Source organism: Trachypithecus francoisi, unplaced genomic scaffold (genome assembly GCF_009764315.1).
Source record: "Trachypithecus francoisi isolate TF-2019V2 unplaced genomic scaffold, Tfra_2.0 Lachesis_group9, whole genome shotgun sequence".
NCBI lineage: Eukaryota > Metazoa > Chordata > Mammalia > Primates > Cercopithecidae > Trachypithecus > Trachypithecus francoisi.
This window is the reverse complement of record NW_022681474.1, coordinates 76,092,680-76,110,284: the sequence shown is the minus strand read 5'-3', so window position 1 is coordinate 76,110,284 and position 17,605 is coordinate 76,092,680. Positions and strand designations below refer to the sequence as shown.

Here is a 17,605-nt window from a genome sequence, read left to right as displayed (position 1 = left end):
CAGTACTCAGGGGAAATGCTTTCAACTTTTCCCTATTCAGTATGATGATGGCTGTGGGTTTGTCATAGACAGCTTTTATTATTTTGAAGTACGTCCCTCCGATGCCAATTTTGCTCAGGGTTTTTACCATAAAGGCATGTAGGATTCTGTCAAATGATTTTCTGCATCTATTGAGATGATTATATGATTTTTATTTTTAATTCTGTTTATGTGATATATCACATTTATAGACTTGTGTATGTTAAACCATCCCTGCATCTCTGGTATGAAATCCACTTGATCATGGTGTATTATGTTTTTGCTATGCTGTTGGATTTGGTTAGCTAGTATTTTGTTGAGGATTTTTGCATCTATGTTCATCAGGGATATTGGTCCATAGTTTTCCTTCTTTGTTATGTCCTTTCCTGGTTTTGGTATTAGGGAAATATTGGCTGCACAGAATGATTTAGTGAGGATTCCCTCTTTATCTTATGGAATTTCAGTAAGATTGGTACCAATTCTTCTTTGAATATCTGCTAGAACTCAGCTGTGAATCCATCAGGTCTTGGACTTTTTTTCTTGGTAATTTCTTTATTACTGTTTCAGTCTCACTACTTATTATTGGTCTGTTCAGAGTTTCTACTTTTTCCTGATTTAATCTAGGTGAGTTGTATATTTCCAGGAATTTATTCATCTCCTCTAGATTTTCTAGTTTGTGCACATGAAGGTGTTCATAGTAGCCTTGAATGATCTCTTGTATTTCTGTGGTATCACTTGTAATGTCACCAGTTTTGCTTCTAATTCAGCTTATTTGGATCTTCTCTCTTCTTGGTTAATCTAGCTAATGGTCTATCGATTTTGTTGATCTTTTCAAAGAACCAGCTTTTTGTTTCATTTATATTTTGCATTATTTTTTGTTGTTTCAATTTCATTTAGTTCTGCTCTGATCTTTGTTATTTCTTTTATTCTGCTGGGTTTGGCTTTGGTTTGTTCTTGTTTCCCTAGTTCCTTGAGATGTGACATTAGATTGTCTATTTGTGCTCTTTCAGACTTTTTGATGCAGGCATTTAATGCTATGAACTTTACTCTTGGCACTGCTTTTGCTGTACCCCAGAGGTTTTGATAAGTTGTGTCACTATTACCATTCAGATTAAAGAATTTTTACATTTCCATCTTGATTTCATTGTTTACACAAAAATCATTCACAAAAAGAATTCAAGGGCAGATTATTTAATTTCCATGTATTTGTATGGCTTTGAGGTTTCTTTTGGAGTTAATTTCCAGTTTTATTCCACTGTGGTCTCAGAAGATACTTGTTATGATTTTGATTTTCTTAAATTTATTGAGACTTGTTTTGTGGCCTATCATATGGTCTATCTTGGAGGATGTTTTGAATGTTTATTCTGCAGTTGTTGGGTAGAACGTTCTGTAAATATCTGTTAAAGTCCATTTGTTCTAGGGTATACTTTAAGTCCATTGTTTCTTCGTTGACTTTCTGTCTTGATAACCTGTCGAGTGCTGTCAGTGGAGTACTGAAGTGCCCCACTATTACTGTGTGTTATATCATTTCTTAGGTCTAGCAGTAATTACTTTATGAATTTAGGAGCTCCAGTGTTAGATGCATATATTTAGGATTGTGATGATCTTTTTGCAATGAATTTCCTAGGACTTCTTTGAGCTTCCTGTAATTGATGTCTAGATCTCTAGCAAGGCCAGAGAAGTTTTCCTCAATTATTCCCTCATATAAGTTTTCCAAACTTTTAGATTTCTCTTCTTTAGGAAGACCAATTATTCTTAGGTTTGGCCATTTAACATGAACCCAAATTTCTTGGAGGTTTTGTTCTTTTTTTTTTTTTTTGAGATGGACTTTTGCTTTGTCAGCCAGGCTGGAGTGCAGTGGCACGATCTTGACTCACTGCAAGCTCCGCCTCCTGGGTTCATGCCATTCTCCTGCCTCAGTCTCCCACGTAGCTGGGACTACAGGCGCCCGCCACCACATGCGGCTAATTTTTTGTATTTTTAGTAGAGATGGGGTTTCATCGTGTTAGCCAGGATGGTCTCGATCTCCTGACCTCATGATCCACCCGCCTTAGCCTCCCAAAGTGCTGGGATTACAGGCATGAGCCACCACACCTGGCTCTGTTTTTTAAATTTAAGTTGCTTTTCACCTTTCTCTGGTATCTCCTTGAGTAGCTTAATAATCAGCCTTCAGAATTATTTATATGGCAATTCAGAGATTTCTTCTAGGTTTGGAACCATTGCTAGGGAGCTACTGTGATCTTTGGGGGTGTTATAGAGCCCTGTTTTCGTCATATTACCAGAATTACTTTTCTATTTCCTTCTTGTTTGGGTAGACTGCTTCTTCAAATTGTTCTTGAATACATTTTTGATTGGACTTTAAAAAATTTATTTACTTTTTTTCTCTCTCTCTCTTAAGGATTAGGCTTTAATTTTTATTTTAGTCTAAACTGATTCTTGGTACTTGTAGGGGTAAAGACTCTGTATGATTTCCTTAGTTATAGAGAGTCTTTGTGTGCTGGCTTTCCCCAATGCTGGCTATAGTAGTTATATTATTGGTGGGTGGGTGAGTTCACTGTCTCCTATAGAGTTGGAATGGCAGGGATCTCCTGAAGCTTATCTTGTTCTCTCGTGGTGCATGCTTCATTTATTTAATTTTTTCCTGGTGTTTTATTTCCTAAGTTGATGATTCCAGTTTCAGGCCCACAGAGGAGGTATCCCTGGGTAGGCACCAGGTGTGGCTAAGGCAGGTGAGTAGATGTAATACCCAATGGTGGGCCAAGGTCCCAGCCTTGATGAGGGTAGCTGGGGCGGCTCTCAATTAGATGTGCTGAGGACTTACCAGAGTGAAGAGTGGAAACTACCACAGCTCCCCCGCTAAGTCAGCAGGAAAACTATTTACCTCGCAGCCTCATTCCTATACTAGTGTTTCAGCTATTCAGAGCAGACAGGCACCTCTTTTCATCTATAGGAATGTTGGTATTCCAAACAGGGAATGATTGTGACTGTGCCTCTCGCGCAGGCGTGAATCTGGGGGATGCTCCTCCTGTCAGGCTGCACTTACCCTGGATTATTCCAGGAGGGCTGTCTGTAGGTGCCTCCATGCTGCATTGCTGTGGGGGATGCCCCAGCTATATCTACAGTGGAGTGCCGGGGAGAACAAGGACCTTTACTCCAAGGTCCTTCATGATCACAGTGGCTGCCTGCCTGTTGCGGTGTATGTGCAGACTTTCCCAGCTATGCCTAGCACTGCAATTGTGTCTCCGCTGTGAGAAACTACCCACCAGTGAAAAGATCTGGAACTCAAGGCCTGCTGTTCAGATTCTTTTGTCCCACAGGGTTATCCTTTGACTTGTTGCTCTCCCCATTCCCCTGGCGATGGGGCTTCCTGAGAGCCAGACAGTAGTGATTGTTATTGTTCTTCTGGGTCTAGCCACTCAGCAGGGCTACCAGGCTCCAGTTTGTGCTGAGGAACGTCTGCCTGTGATGCGATCAGTCTTCAGGTCTCCCAGTCATAGATAACGGCACCTGCTCTTGTGGAGGTGGTAAGGGAGTGATGTCGACTCTGTGAGACTCCTTCAGTGTAGGTAGATTTAGTGTGCTGGCTTTCTCGAATGCTGGTTATGCTAGCAGCAAAGTTGTCACATGGACAGACTGAGGACCACTGGTTAGCCAGGGTGTTGGAGGCAGTAGCTTTGGCGGTTGTTTTCTCCTTCCTGGGAGCAGAGTTATTCCGTCATGAGTTGCTGTAATGGCCTGAGTTGGTCGGCCTCCAGCCAGGAGGTAGCACTTTCAAGAGAGTATTGCAATACTTGCAGTATTGGCAGTAGGATTTGAGGTTGCCCTAAGTCGGCAAGCAGGAAGTATTCTGGTTTCTCACATGATGGGCATTGCCATAAAGCTCCCAAGAGTTTATGTCTTATCACAGCAGGTAGAGAAAAACCATCAGGTGGGGGCAGGGTTAGGCAGATCTGAGCTCAGACTCTCCTCGGGTAGGGCTTGCTGGAGCCACTGTCCGGGATGGGGGATGGTTCTCTCAGGCCAATGGGGTTATATTCCAGAGGGACGTATTGCTGTCTCTGCTGTGCTATACAGTTTGCCAGAGAAGTGGGGAATAGCCAGTAGCAAAAGGCCTCACCTAGCTTCCATGCAGTTGGCGAGGCCGGTGTTGCTCCAGCAGTGCATGTTAACAGCTCCAAGTTTAGATCACATGCAGCCTGCATGTGAAACATAGACCTGCCCTGGGCCATAAGCTTCTCCACTGAGAAAACAAGCATAGCTCTCAGGCCACATCCCTCCTTGTCTACCAACAATGGTGGTGGCTCCTGTGCTCCTATCTGCAGCAGTTCCCATTTGCCCCTGGATTCTGCTCAAGGAAGTTCGTGCCTACTTGAAATTGCCAAAAAATTCAGCTGCAAGCTTCTTTCACCCTATGACTACTCCCTAATTCTGCTGGCTACCTTCCCTGAGATCTCATGTGAGATATAGTCAGGGATGACTTCCCTGGGCTTGAGCTGGAGACTGGGAGTACCTACAAGGTTGTTCCTGCTGTTGCTTATACTTTTACATTTTACGTGGCTCCCTAAATCCATTCCACCTCTAGGTAAGGTTAAATCCTTCTACTGTGATCTGGATTCTCAGATTCACCCAGGGGGTATGTGTTCAGAGGCAGGTTTCCCCCCCTCACACTTTGGGAACTCACAGTTTTTCACCTGACTCACAGAGTTTGCAGGGATCCTTTCAAAAGATCTGTGAATTCGTTTGGTTTTCCTGGTACTTTCCTGTGGTGGTTTTCAGAATGATAGCTCACTTTGTGAATCTCCACACACTGTTCTGTCTGTCCACATGGAAGATGCACATTAGACCCGCCTGCCATCCACTATGTTCCTCCCATCTGACAGAAGAGTTTTTGAATAGGGAATATCATGATTAGATATACATTCTACAATGTTTAGAGAAAAGATTATAAAATAACAAAACTGAACTTGAGAGACTAGAGTCTGGAGAGGGACAATAGTGATAATGGAACTTGAGAAGTTTAGTAATCAAGATCAGTAGGATTGATGGATGGCTGACAGGTAACAGTGATTACCCCGTTTCCTTCTTTTTTTTTTTTTTTTGAGACGGAGTCTCGCTCTGTTGCCCAGGCTGGAGTGCAGTGGCCTGATCTCAGCTCACTGCAAGCTCCGCCTCCCGGGATTACGCCATTCTCCTGCCTCAGCCTCCTGAGTAGCTGGGACTACAGGCGCTCACCACCTCGCCCAGCTAGTTTTTTGTAGTTTTTTTTTAGTAGAGATGGGGTTTCACCGGGTTAGCCAGGATGGTCTCGATCTCCTGACCTCGTGATCCGCCCTTCTCGGCTTCCCAAAGTGCTGGGATTACAGGCCTCTTTTTTTTTTTTTTTTTTTTTTAATGAGACAGTCTTGCTCTGTCACCCAGGCTGGAGTGCAGTAGTGCAATCTCAGCTCACTACAACCTCCACTTCCTGGGTTCAAGCGATTCTCCTGCCTCAGTCTCTCGAGTAGCTGGGACTACAGGTGTGTGCCACCGTGTCCAGCTAATTTTAATATTTTTTATTAGAGACAGGGTTTTGTCATGTTGGCCAGGCTGCTCTCGAACTCCTGACCTCAGGTGATCCACCCACCTTGGCCTTGCAAAGTGCTGGGATTACAGGCATGAGCCACCATGCACAACTGACTACCTGGTTATCTACTGTGTAACACTGGATATATGGTGATGCCATTTACTGAGACAGGGAATAACAGAGATTTGTTTTTAGGTTGGGCACAGCGGCTCATGCTTGCAATCCCAGCACTGCTTGGGATTGCCCAGGATCACTTGAGCCCAGGAGTTCAAGACCAGCCTGGGCAACACAGTAAAACCTCATCTACACTAAAAAAAAAAAAAAAAGTCAGCCAAATGTAGTGGCACATGCCTGTAGTCCCAGCTACTCGGAAGGAGGCTTAGGCAGGAGGATCCCTTGAACCCAGGGATTGAGGCTGCAGAGAGCCATGATCTTGCCACTGCACTCCAGCCTGGGTGACATTTCACACACACACACACACACACACACACACACAGATACTTGTTTTTATTGCTGTGGTGGTTGGTTTGCAAGAGGGATAACATGTGTCAGTGTTGTGGGGATTTTTTCCCCAACTAAATTAGAATCTTTTTATTCTCTTAGTAATCTCTTCCAGAGTCAACTACTTTCATTGTAGGTGCTAAAATGTATAAGGCTCCACTTCAGATGTTGGCACTGCTATGAGCATGGTCTCTCCCTTTTACTGCAACTCAGAATTAAAATTTTTGCTTCTTATTTTTTATATTTCAGTTCCAGAAATAGTTTCCACCATAAAAGTTATCTAATGACAGTCTTATTCTTTCTAGTAGTGGCTTACTGCCAGGCTCTAGCTTCTCCAGGAACATTACAAGATAGATTTAGTTTAAATATGTATTAAAATAAAAGGTATTCTCTCAAATGAGTTTAAATGCATTTTATTTTTTACATGGCACGTTTTTCTTAAAAACAATGCATCCACTCCACGCATCCACAGTCAAAATAAATGAAGAGCTCAAGATGACATCAGTCCCATTTGTCTTAAGTCCTGGTGTTGTATGGATGACAAGCAGTAGCCAGTTACGATGATAAGTGATAGATACAAAGTAATTGCCAAATTTTTTTAACATTTTTCCATTTCTGAACCACCCTTAAAAAAAATCATTTATGCGGTCACACTATCCTCATGATAGTCCAATAGACTATTGGACTACCAACCATACCATCTGGATTCATGTTTTCACAAATAAAGAACTAGTAGTTTTTGCAATTAGCAAGGATGTGCAGCCTCTGTCGCAAAAGGTTTTACTCTTTCTGGTCTCTGTTCTTCAAGTTTGCCTTTGATTGCTATCATGTAATCTTTGATGTAGTTCTTGTAGGTGTTTTTAGTGAAGCTGGTTTCTTGCAAGTGATAGTTTGTGACAGCAACAACAACAGTGATAACTGTGGTTTTGGTACCTTTGCCCTCCAGACCTTCAGCAGAGGCATTTCCACTAATGAGGAAGTCATCAATGTTACCCTCTGTCTTACTGACCATCTTGCCCTCCACCACCAGGCACAGCCCATCTGCAATCTCCCAAATCTCATAAATATGGAAGAACACCTATCTCATCATAGCTGATGAGATGTTGGTAAACAATCATAATGGCAGCTGAAGGGAGACAGAGGACAGCAGTGCTAGCTTAGCAGGAGCCGGGAGCTCTGGGCCAGGGTGGTGGAGCCAGAGCACTCCAGGAAAGGGGAACCACGGAAAAAGCTATGTCAGTTTTTTATGTACTGAGTTCAAGACGTCTTTAAGCACTTAAAATATTTAAGTAAGGTGTCCAGTAAGTTGTCAGATGTACATATCAGGAGATTAAAGAAAAAGCAGAGCCTGCTGATAAACATTCATGAGTTATCTGTGTAACTAATACTGAACTAATGAGACTAGAGAGTCCTGCTTAGGAAGAAATAGAAAAGAAAGGTAGACATTAAAATGGAACCAAGAGGAATATCTCAGCATTTAAAGAATAAAGAGAGGCCAGGTGTGGTGGCTCACGCCTGTAATCCCAGCACTTTGGGAAGCCAAAGTGGGTGGATCACGAGGTCAGGAGATCAAGACCATCCTGGCTAACATGGTGAAACCCCATCTATACTAAAAAAAAAAAATACAAAAAATTAGCTGGGTGTGGTGGAGGGCGCCTATAGTCCCAGCTACTCGGGAGGCTGAGGTAGGAGAATGGGGTGAACCCGGGAGGCGGAGCTTGCAGTAAGCGGAGATGCACCACTGCACTCCAGCCTGGGCGACAGAGTCAGACTCCATCTCAAAAAAAAAAAAAAAAAAAAAAAGAGAGAGAGAGAGAGAATAATAGAAATGGGCTGGCAAAGAAGACTGCAAAGTGGCCTTAGGCAGAAACCAGGAGAGGGGTGGGTGTCATAGATTCAAAGAAGAATGTTTCAAGGAGGACGTGGTTGGCGTTGAAAGCTACTTTTCAAAGTAAAGTAAGGTAATGAAAAATGCCATTTGGAATTAGTGGCATGGTGGTGCTTAATGAAGAGCTAATCCATTAGCATGACGGGGCAGAAGCCAGATTAGAATGAGCTGAATACTGAATGGGAAACAGGGAAATAGAAATGAGTTTGGTTGTAAAGCGAAGACAAGCTAAATCTGCAGTTGGAAAGCAAAGCAGGTTAAAGGTGGGGTTTTGATGTTTTGTTTTTTAAAAAACTTGACAGTGATTTGAAGATATTTAAAGCAAAACGATAAAAGCCTACTGTAAAGAGAGGCAGAAGTTGAAAATACAAGAAAGATAAGAGAAAATCAATAGTATAAGGTTCTTGAAGACATAAGAAGGAATGAGATTCAGAGGGTATACAGAGGAGCAGTCCTTAGATAGGAGGACAGAAAATTCTTCAATGTGACAGGAAAGAACAATGAGGGAATAAAAGCAACTGCAGGTCTGGCATGTGCATCTGTTAGCAGGAAATTAAGGGAAATCCTGTCTGATGATTTTTATTTTTTCTGAAGCTTTGTCATCTGCTAAAAGTCAGAAGGAAAGAGGGAGGGTGAGAGATCTGAAAACAGTGGAGGCCTAAATAGTTGCCCAGTCAGATTCCTGTGGGATGTTTATTTCTTGTTTGTTTTAACTTCATTCCATTACCGTTTTTTCTTTTTCTATACACTCATATTTAATTATAGTTTTCTAAAATGAAATAACTGCTTGAACAATTTCTCTGGTTTTATACACAACCCAAATATCAAATTCAATTTTGCTATTTCCATCACAATGACAATTTATCCATAATGCCTCCTATTAGCTCTTCTGTTTAAAACTCAAAAAGGAAGATCCATATATCATTTTACAGGAATTTCAGAACTACCCATCATGCTTACATATAGGTAAACAAGTATTTGGTATATCCACAAATTTTACCTTCATGCATCTAGAAGATGCAGCATTTGTTCAGAGGACTTTACACCACATTACTTCTTTTTTTCAAAATGGCCTCAACAATTCTCCTTATCCTGTGCACACTGCTATTCATGCTGTGACTCTGCTTTTCCTACCATCAGAGGTGGAGTCTGTTTCCTCACCCTACAAATCTGGGCTAGATTTTGCCCTACAGAATTTCATAGAAGTGACAGCAAATAACTTCCTAACCTAGAGTTTAAGAACCCTTATAGCTCCTGCTGTCACCTTCTTGGAATGTGGTACTTCAAAATAAAAAAGCCCAAGCTAGCCTTCTGACAGATAATACCACAAATAAAAAGTCCCAGCCAACAGTACCAACTTCCTGACACAAGAACAATTTCTCTGGTTTTATATACAAACCAAATAAATGAGAGTCATTTTAGACTATCTATACCCAGCTGAACCATCAGATGACTGTAGAAGGAACCCTAGATGAGATCAGGAAAAGAACTGCACATTTGAGACTAGCTCAAATTGCAAATTCACAGAATTGTGAGAAAATAAAACAACTGTTTTAACCCAAAAAGTCTGAAACAATGACCTATTTTTTTTTGGGGGGGGGGGTGGGCGTTGTTTGTTTTTCTGAGACAGGATCTCACTTTGTCACCCAGTCTGGAGTGCAGTGGCATGATCATGGCTCACTTCAGCCTTGACCTCCTGGGCTCAAGGAGTACCACCTCAGCCTCTTGAGTAGCTCAGACTATAGGCACATGCTACCTCTCAACCAGCCAGTTTTTGCATTTTTGTAGAGATGGGGTTTACCATGTTGCCCAGGCTGGTCTGAAACTCCTGAGCTCAAGTAATCCACCCACATTGGCCTCCCAAAGTGTGATTATAGGTGTGAGCCACTGTGCCCAGCCACACAATTACCAAAATTTAATTTATTTTCTATTTTGAAAATGCAGAAAAATGACTGAATATATAAATTTAGCACTTTTCTCATGGGACAATCATAAACAATATGACATTTACATTTAATATTTGCTTGCACCTAAATTTAAGACTTCTTTAAAACAAAATTACCAGAATTATATATAGTCTTGAGATTCAGCCACCATCCATTTATTTATTAATCACCCTACTATGTTGCCGAACCAGAGAAACTGATCGTATATCAGTGAACAAACAAAAAAAAAATTTTTTAATCCTTGCTCTCGCTTTTCACATTGGGGAGTTACAGACAACTCAATTCCAGAATACATTATTTTCTGATATATTAGTACTACAATGACATCCATAATTTTCAAGGGAAGAACATGTACAGAGAAATGTGCATATTACACTAATAAGCACTCTTACCCTCATGCCAAGCACCAAGAACCCAATCTCTTCCATTAATGGGTACTTGCTGACCTGTTGCTGAATCTTCTCAGATGAGGCAAAAGGATCATAGCTTTTTTGCCCTATCTTTACATCCATTATACAGGGCTTATTAAATTTATGGGTCACATCTTCCAGTTTTAGGTATAAATCTGTTATTAAAGAAAAATATTAGTTAGTAATAGGCAAACATATTACTACTCAAGTACTTGCCAGGAAAAAACAAAATGAGAAAATCCTAAAAACAGAGAAAAAAGTTAAAATAAATGTAGAGTCAATAATTATTCTTACTCTACCTAAACAAAAAAAAAAAAAAAAAAAACCCTAAACAACAAATTTATAATAAGTATAAACATCACAGAGAAACTCCTGCAGGAGGTGAATTAAATAAATTCAACCATAAGCAAAAGACAGCAGATACAAGGTTTCCAAAAATATTAAAAAGGCAATGGGATCATTTCAAAAGTTTTTCCAGAATGCATTCCCCTTATGAATACAATTTAAGCCATATATTTCAACAGATCTCTTAGTATTTTAATAATTTTTTAAAATTTATTCATTTAAAATTACTAATCAGAATAAATCCTTCCCACAGAGCAATACAACAGAAGTACAGATTAAGAAAGGGTAAACCAATCCAAATGATGATCATTGTCAAATATACATTTTAGTCTTACTAGTTTCAAAGGAGAAACACGTATCTTGCTTTTCATTTTTTTGAGCTAGGGTCTTGCTTTGTTGCCTGGGCTAGACTGCAGAGGCCAAGCTTGGCTCAGTGTAACCTCTGCCTCCCGGGATCAAGCAATTCTTGGGTGCCTCAGGCTGTCAAATAACTGGGATGACAAGCATGTACCACCGCCTGGCTAATTTTTATATTTTCAGTAGAGATGGTGTTTCGCCATGTTGGCCAGCCTGGTCTCGAACTTCTGGCCTCAAGTGATCTGCCTGTCTCAGCCTCCCAAATTGCTGAGATTACAGGTTTGAGTCACCACGCTCAGCCCCTCTAGCCTTTTTTTTTTTTTTTTTTAAGAACACAGGAATTTCCCAAAAGTTGCTCTGTATATCTTGCTGGCATCCTACATACATCTTTCCACAAAAAAATTAAATAGAGATTCAAATATAGTATTACAAAAGCCCCAGTTATCATACACGGCTGACCTTATAGTTTTAGTTTGAAAGCAAGGGTCCAGGTCCCCTGAGGGAAACAGTAAGGAAAGAAATTCTTCCCTCCTTTCCTGGGTTAAAGAATTGTCTCGGCCGAGCCAGGTACCTCATGCCTGTAATCCCAGCACTTTAGGAGGCCAAGGCAGATGGATCACCTGAGGGTGAGAGTTCGAGACCAGCCTGACCAACATGGAGAAACCCCATCTCTTCTAAAAATACAAAATTAGCCAGGCATGGTGGCAGGCACCTGTGATCCCAGCTACTTGGGAGGCTGAGGCAGGAGAATGGCTTGAATCTGGGAGGCAGAGGTTGTGGTGAGCCGAGATCGCGCCATTGCACCCCAGCCTGGGCAACAAGAGCAAAACTCCATTTCAAAAAAAAAAAAAAGAATCGTCTCAAAGTTCTGAATGAGATCATGACTCATTTTTTAGTTAGGAATGCAATAAAAAGTATTTCTCCTCAAAGACAGAAAAGACTACTTTCAACCAAGGTGACAAATAAGGTTAGAGAAGGTGTGTATTTTTTCTGAAATAGATAAAAGAGTACCGGGATAAGAGAAGCCTTACTCTCTGATGTCCTTTCATTATCCCCATCCCACCAAGACGAGCATAGTTACTGAATTACAATAAAGTTTGTGCTCAAACAAAAGTGAGAACCCAGTTAAGGCTTGAAAAGTTTTAAGCCCCTCAGATTTAAAAGGCATAAATCTTCTCTTTCAAAGGATAAGAGATACTTTTTATTCTTTAGTCAAAGAAGATGAGAGCAGGGTTATAACTCTGTAGAACTAAGTGAAGTTAAGCCCAAATATAATAAAAAAGTTATTGCAGTCCAAGGGAGCAGCACTGACATACCCAAGGAGCCCTCCACACTTGAAAGAAAGGTTCTCCCAGACAGACACCTTCAGGATAAGATAAAACAAAAGATCTTGACAGAGACATGAAACTGCTGTCTGTGAAAACTAATGGGACAAGTGGAAATATCCTGATCAAGGAGTTGGAACACACCTAAGCTTCTGTGTTTAAAAGATAACCACGGATGGTATGAGAGAAGAAAGCAGCACAGAACAGTTACCTTCAGATTTTCTCCTCCCATCTCCAACTACCTTAAGCAAAAAGGAAGAAAACAGATCCAGCCCCTCTCTAGGGCTGCATAATAATTTCAGTAAAAAGACTTGAATTTCAAATATCAGAATAAAACTAATTAGATAGTAATACATAGTAGAGCAGATCCTTGGCATTCACCAATTTATTATCATTAATTTAGACTCAAGGGACTCCAGAAATCTTACTGGGGTAAAGTTGTATATGGGAGTATAAAGATAGTGAGAGAACATAGCTAACTGTCATAGCATCTATATCGCACTGTAGGGTTAGTATCTTCTACCTGTCAACTTGATAGTGATCAAAAACAAACAACAAACTTTTTATGATAAGATAAAGATAACAGAACCTAGAGTAAAGGCTTTGCAAATCTGAAATAAAATCCCCTATCTCTTCCTTTTTCTCTTTGAAAGGAGTAAAATACAAATGCAAACTATATATAGTGGAAATACAATAAATGTTTGCTGAATGAATGAGTGTTTGCCCTTCCCATTCCTATTATCTAGTGAAACTTTAGACGTGGCCTTCCTCATGCTATAATAAATTGAGGCACCCCTTCAGTAAACAGGGATGAATACCACGGGTTTTATTTGATATTTAGTTACACTATCCAAATGTGTTTTTCTTTACTTTACTTTCAGGTCCTTATTATGTTTCATATGGTTGGAATGACCAAATAACTGCTAAATTATTTCTTATTAGCCTTCAGAAATAAAACTGTAAGTTAAGCCTATTGAAGACTGGTTTGGTGTTTTCTTTCTGTTCTCTAATCTTACATTTTTTTAAGTGAAAATAAGAACTTGAGATTCTCATTTCTATCTTTCCCTCTGAGTTAAAAAATAAACATCAAAACCTGCTTTAGAGATGCAGAATTCTTACAAAAGAATGCGATACCACGTATTTCACCACTTACTGCAAGTGCTTTTGAAAAAGGTAAATAGAAAAATAGGGTATGATCTGAGCATTGAGATTTTTACTGATTTTTTACAGGCTGTCATTAATAGAAATAAATCTAAGTATTAATTCACCCTGAAAAATGCTATTAGCAAATTCTTTCCCTAGAATAGAGCTTAATTCAAGGTAGGTCAATCCTGAGACTCAATTACTTAAATGACCAAAGACATTTTACTACAGGGAGCCTCACTTACAAAGCAATATCAAATTCTGGATTAACAAAGGACACCTTTTCAGCTAGGCCCCTCTGGGTGTAGAGTGGAGCAGTATTTTTCCATTTCTAGGTCACAACCCATCATTGGATTATGAATTCAACTTAATAGGTTGTAACCAAAAGTTTCCTAAATGAAAGAGAAAAGAGAATATATGAGACTATCTCACACAGAGTAAGACTAAGTATTGTTGTCTGGGTTGGTCTCAGTCTTATAAACATTGAGTTGCAATGTAAGAATGTATTTATTATGTATCATAGACTAAGAAGTTTATTCCCCCCATGCCCTAAAGGCCCAGTGTTTTTTTTTTCCTTTTAGACAAAGAAGTTTTAAAAACATCTGACTAGATAGAATGTCACTACGTCATTAGTATGTCGGCCCAGCTCAAGAACTATCCTCAGACCTACAGAAGTGGTCCCTTTGCCAACACCATCATACTTTGGGAATCCAGCCCATGGGCCATCGTCACTGACTGGGGCAGGAGCAAATACCTGATACAAGCTTGGCCAGTCTGGCCAATTTGGAACTGGAATGCAGAGAAAACCTGTTGCTAACCTCTGTAGGTGACTGATACTATAACATGTAAGTCCCTTGGTAGGGAGGGGAGAGGTGTGGATAGCAAGGAAGGCAGAGGAGAGAACAAAAAGGGCTAACAAAATATGCAGAGAGAGATCTCCCTGGGCTTTGGGTTCAGATTCTACTTCCAGTCCCATCTGAGACTCAGATGCATGGCCCTTGGCTTTCATAAGACCCCTCATATCCTTATAAGAACTTTTCCTTGTTGCTTAATCAAGTTCAAGTTCATTTCTATAACTTGTGCCCAAAGAATCTTAACTGAGATAATACAGTTTAAAGTAAATGCTTTAGAAGAAGAAAAAGGAGGCTCAAATTTCAACTCTACAATTTGCTAGCCTGTGACCTCAGGAGCACTTACCAAAACCTCAACTGTATGTAAAATGCAGATAATTATTGACTACCACACGGATATTTAGAAGACTAAATGAGATAAAATACAGTAAAGCACTTAGCATAGTGTCAGTCCTCACCCCATACATGCAGGTTACACATTTCCACATCCCCTCCAAAATAAAATTTCATACATTCCATATATAATTACTGTCAAGGCACACAGGTGAAGAAAACAGATAAAAACCTGCCTTCACAGAGCTGCTTTTGAAGAGTTGAAATCGCATTACGCTTAGCATAATTGCTGCTACGTATTTGGTACTCACTGAATATTAATTTTATCAGTATATATAAATATTAAACATGCAAGTCACTGATAAATATTAAAACCTGCTAACCATGTTAGGTCACCAACGAGTCCAGGTCTAACTTCGATATTCAGTATAAATAAAAATATAAGATGATTCCCTGGAGTCTATTCTTATCCTTCCAGATGAGACAAGCATAATAAACACAAAATTAAAAGATGTATTCACAACTCAATTATGCACTTGATAATGGATATTCTCCAACCCTCAAGCTAATATCAAGCCTTAGCCTTTAGTTAAATATTAAAAATAATAGCTATATATAATAAACTTATTACATATTGATTTCATCTCAAGTTAAAGTAACTCTCTTTTGCATGTGTCATGACTGCAAAACACACTCAATCTGACCACTAACCTCAAGTATGCCCTTAAAGTTGCTCAACTATCATGATCTGTTTCCCAAATCTCCTCACTTTTCCATCTTCTGAGACTACTATTTCATCCTTCCTTCCCCCATCATCCATAAGCTCAGCTTGCCTATTTTTTTTTTTTTCTAATTCTAAAGAAAAAGGTACAACTTAGTCAAGGTTATAGATGGTAAACATTACTACAATAAATATGACAGCTAGGTTTTTTTTTTTTTTTTTTTTTTTTTGAGATGGAGTCTCGCTCTGTCGCCCAGGCTGGAGTGCAGTGGCCGGATCTCAGCTCACTGCAAGCTCCGCCTCCCGGGTTCACGCCATTCTCCTGCCTCAGCCTCCTGAGTAGCTGGGACTACAGGCGCCCGCCACCTCGTCCGGCTATTTTTTTGTATCTTTTTAGTAGAGACGGGGTTTCACCATGTTAGCCAGGATGGTCTCGATCTCCTGACCTTGTGATCCACCCGTCTCGGCCTCCCAAAGTGCTGGGATTACAGGCTTGAGTCACCGCGCCCGGCCGACAGCTAGGTTTTCTTTGATGCAATAGTAACATAAAAAAGATGACAGTAAATAAGAAATTTGTTCTAAGACTGATCCAAAAAAATCTAATGAACTAAAAATAAAATAGATTTTTGTTGTTGTTGTTTGAGACAGGGTCTCACTCTGTCACCCAGGATGGAGTACAGCAGTACAGTCATGGCTCACCGCAGCCTCGAACTCCTGGGCTAAAGTCATCCTCTCACTGCAGCCTCCTGAGTAGCTGGGACTACAGGTGCATGTCACCACACCCAGCTAATTTTTATTTTTTTCTTTTCTTTTCTCTTTATTTTATTTTTGAAACAGGGTCTCTCTCTGTCGCCCAGGCTGGAGTGCAGTGGTTGATCTTGGCTCACTGCAACCTCTGCCTCCTGGGTTCAAGCCAATTCTGTTGCCTCAGCCTCCTGAGTAGCTGGGACTATAGGCACCCACCACCATGCCCAGCTAATTTTTGTATTTTTAGTAGAGACAGGGTTTCACCATGTTTGCCGGGCTGGTCTTGAACTCCTGGCCTCAAGTGATCTACCCGCCTCAGCCTCCCAAAGTGCTGGGATTACAGACATTAGCCACTGCACCTGGCCTAATTTTTAAAATTTGTTGTAGATACAGAGTCTTGTTATGTTGCCCAGGCTGGTCTTGAACTCCTGCCTTAAGCAATCCTCCTACCTTGGCCTCCCAAAGTGCTGGGATTACAGACATTAGCCACTGCACCTGGCCTAATTTTTAAAATTTGTTGTAGATACAGAGTCTTGTTATGTTGCCCAGGCTGGTCTTGAACTCCTGCCTTAAGCAATCCTCCTACCTTGGCCTCCCAAAGTGCTGGGATTACAGGTGAGAGCCACTGCGCCTGGCAAGATAGATGTGTTCTATCTGGAATAGTTTAAGTTCACTCTGTTCAAGGTCAAGAATATAAATTAGACTATATTAATATGATGTTTGGAAAATATCTTGTAAAATAATTATAATATGACTATTTCATATGATGTAGTTTATAAGGCAGAATTCTGAATATTAGAATAGAGATTATTTTTACATATCTATATACATAGACATGTGTGTATCATAAAGATAGATAGCACAATTAACTAGATTTACTTTTATAACTCTGAAAACTCTATTTAGGACTCTTATGAAGTGAGTCCTGCAGAAGACTAAGGACGGGCACTTGTAAACCCCAGATCTAAGAGAGAGAGTCTGTAAAGTTTAGTGCTGGTACTTGTATAATAAATAAAAGGATATCTACTCTTCATAAATACGTGGAGTTCATTTCAACAGGTAACAATGTTTAGAAATAAAGCTACGTTTAAGAGGCTATGGTCAATAACTTATCACTTATTAATTTATAGAAAGTATATAAAGAATTTCTATAGTCCCTTAATTTTTCTGAGGTAAAGATTATAAAAATATCATGTGTTCAGAAATATAACACTTCTTGCTGTTTTAAGCAGACTACATAAGATCCCTCTGTGGCTTTACCAAGGACATTGTTTTCATGCTCAAAATATTTATATATTTCATGATGCTGATGACAGTATGAGATTATGTTTGGTTAAGTGAAGTAACTCAGGAATGGAAAACCAAACATTGTATGTTCTCACTCATAAGTCGGAGCAAAACTATGAGGATGCAAAGGCATAAGAATAATACAATGGACTTTGGGGATTCCGGGGAAA

The 17,605-nt window shown here is 40.1% G+C and overlaps 1 protein-coding gene and 1 pseudogene across 2 annotated transcripts in view; both read right to left on the bottom strand.

Annotated features, from left to right (window-relative positions):
- IPMK (inositol polyphosphate multikinase) overlaps window positions 1-17,605 on the bottom strand; it is a 78,429-nt gene that overhangs the window by 17,057 nt on the left and 43,767 nt on the right. For both annotated transcript variants that reach the window (XM_033209768.1, XM_033209767.1), the window contains exon 4: window positions 10,309-10,481. In XM_033209768.1, the coding sequence (XP_033065659.1) occupies window positions 10,309-10,481 (173 nt within the window). The remainder of the gene's footprint in view (window positions 1-10,308; window positions 10,482-17,605) is intronic.
- LOC117082770 lies at window positions 6,480-7,683 on the bottom strand (annotated as a pseudogene).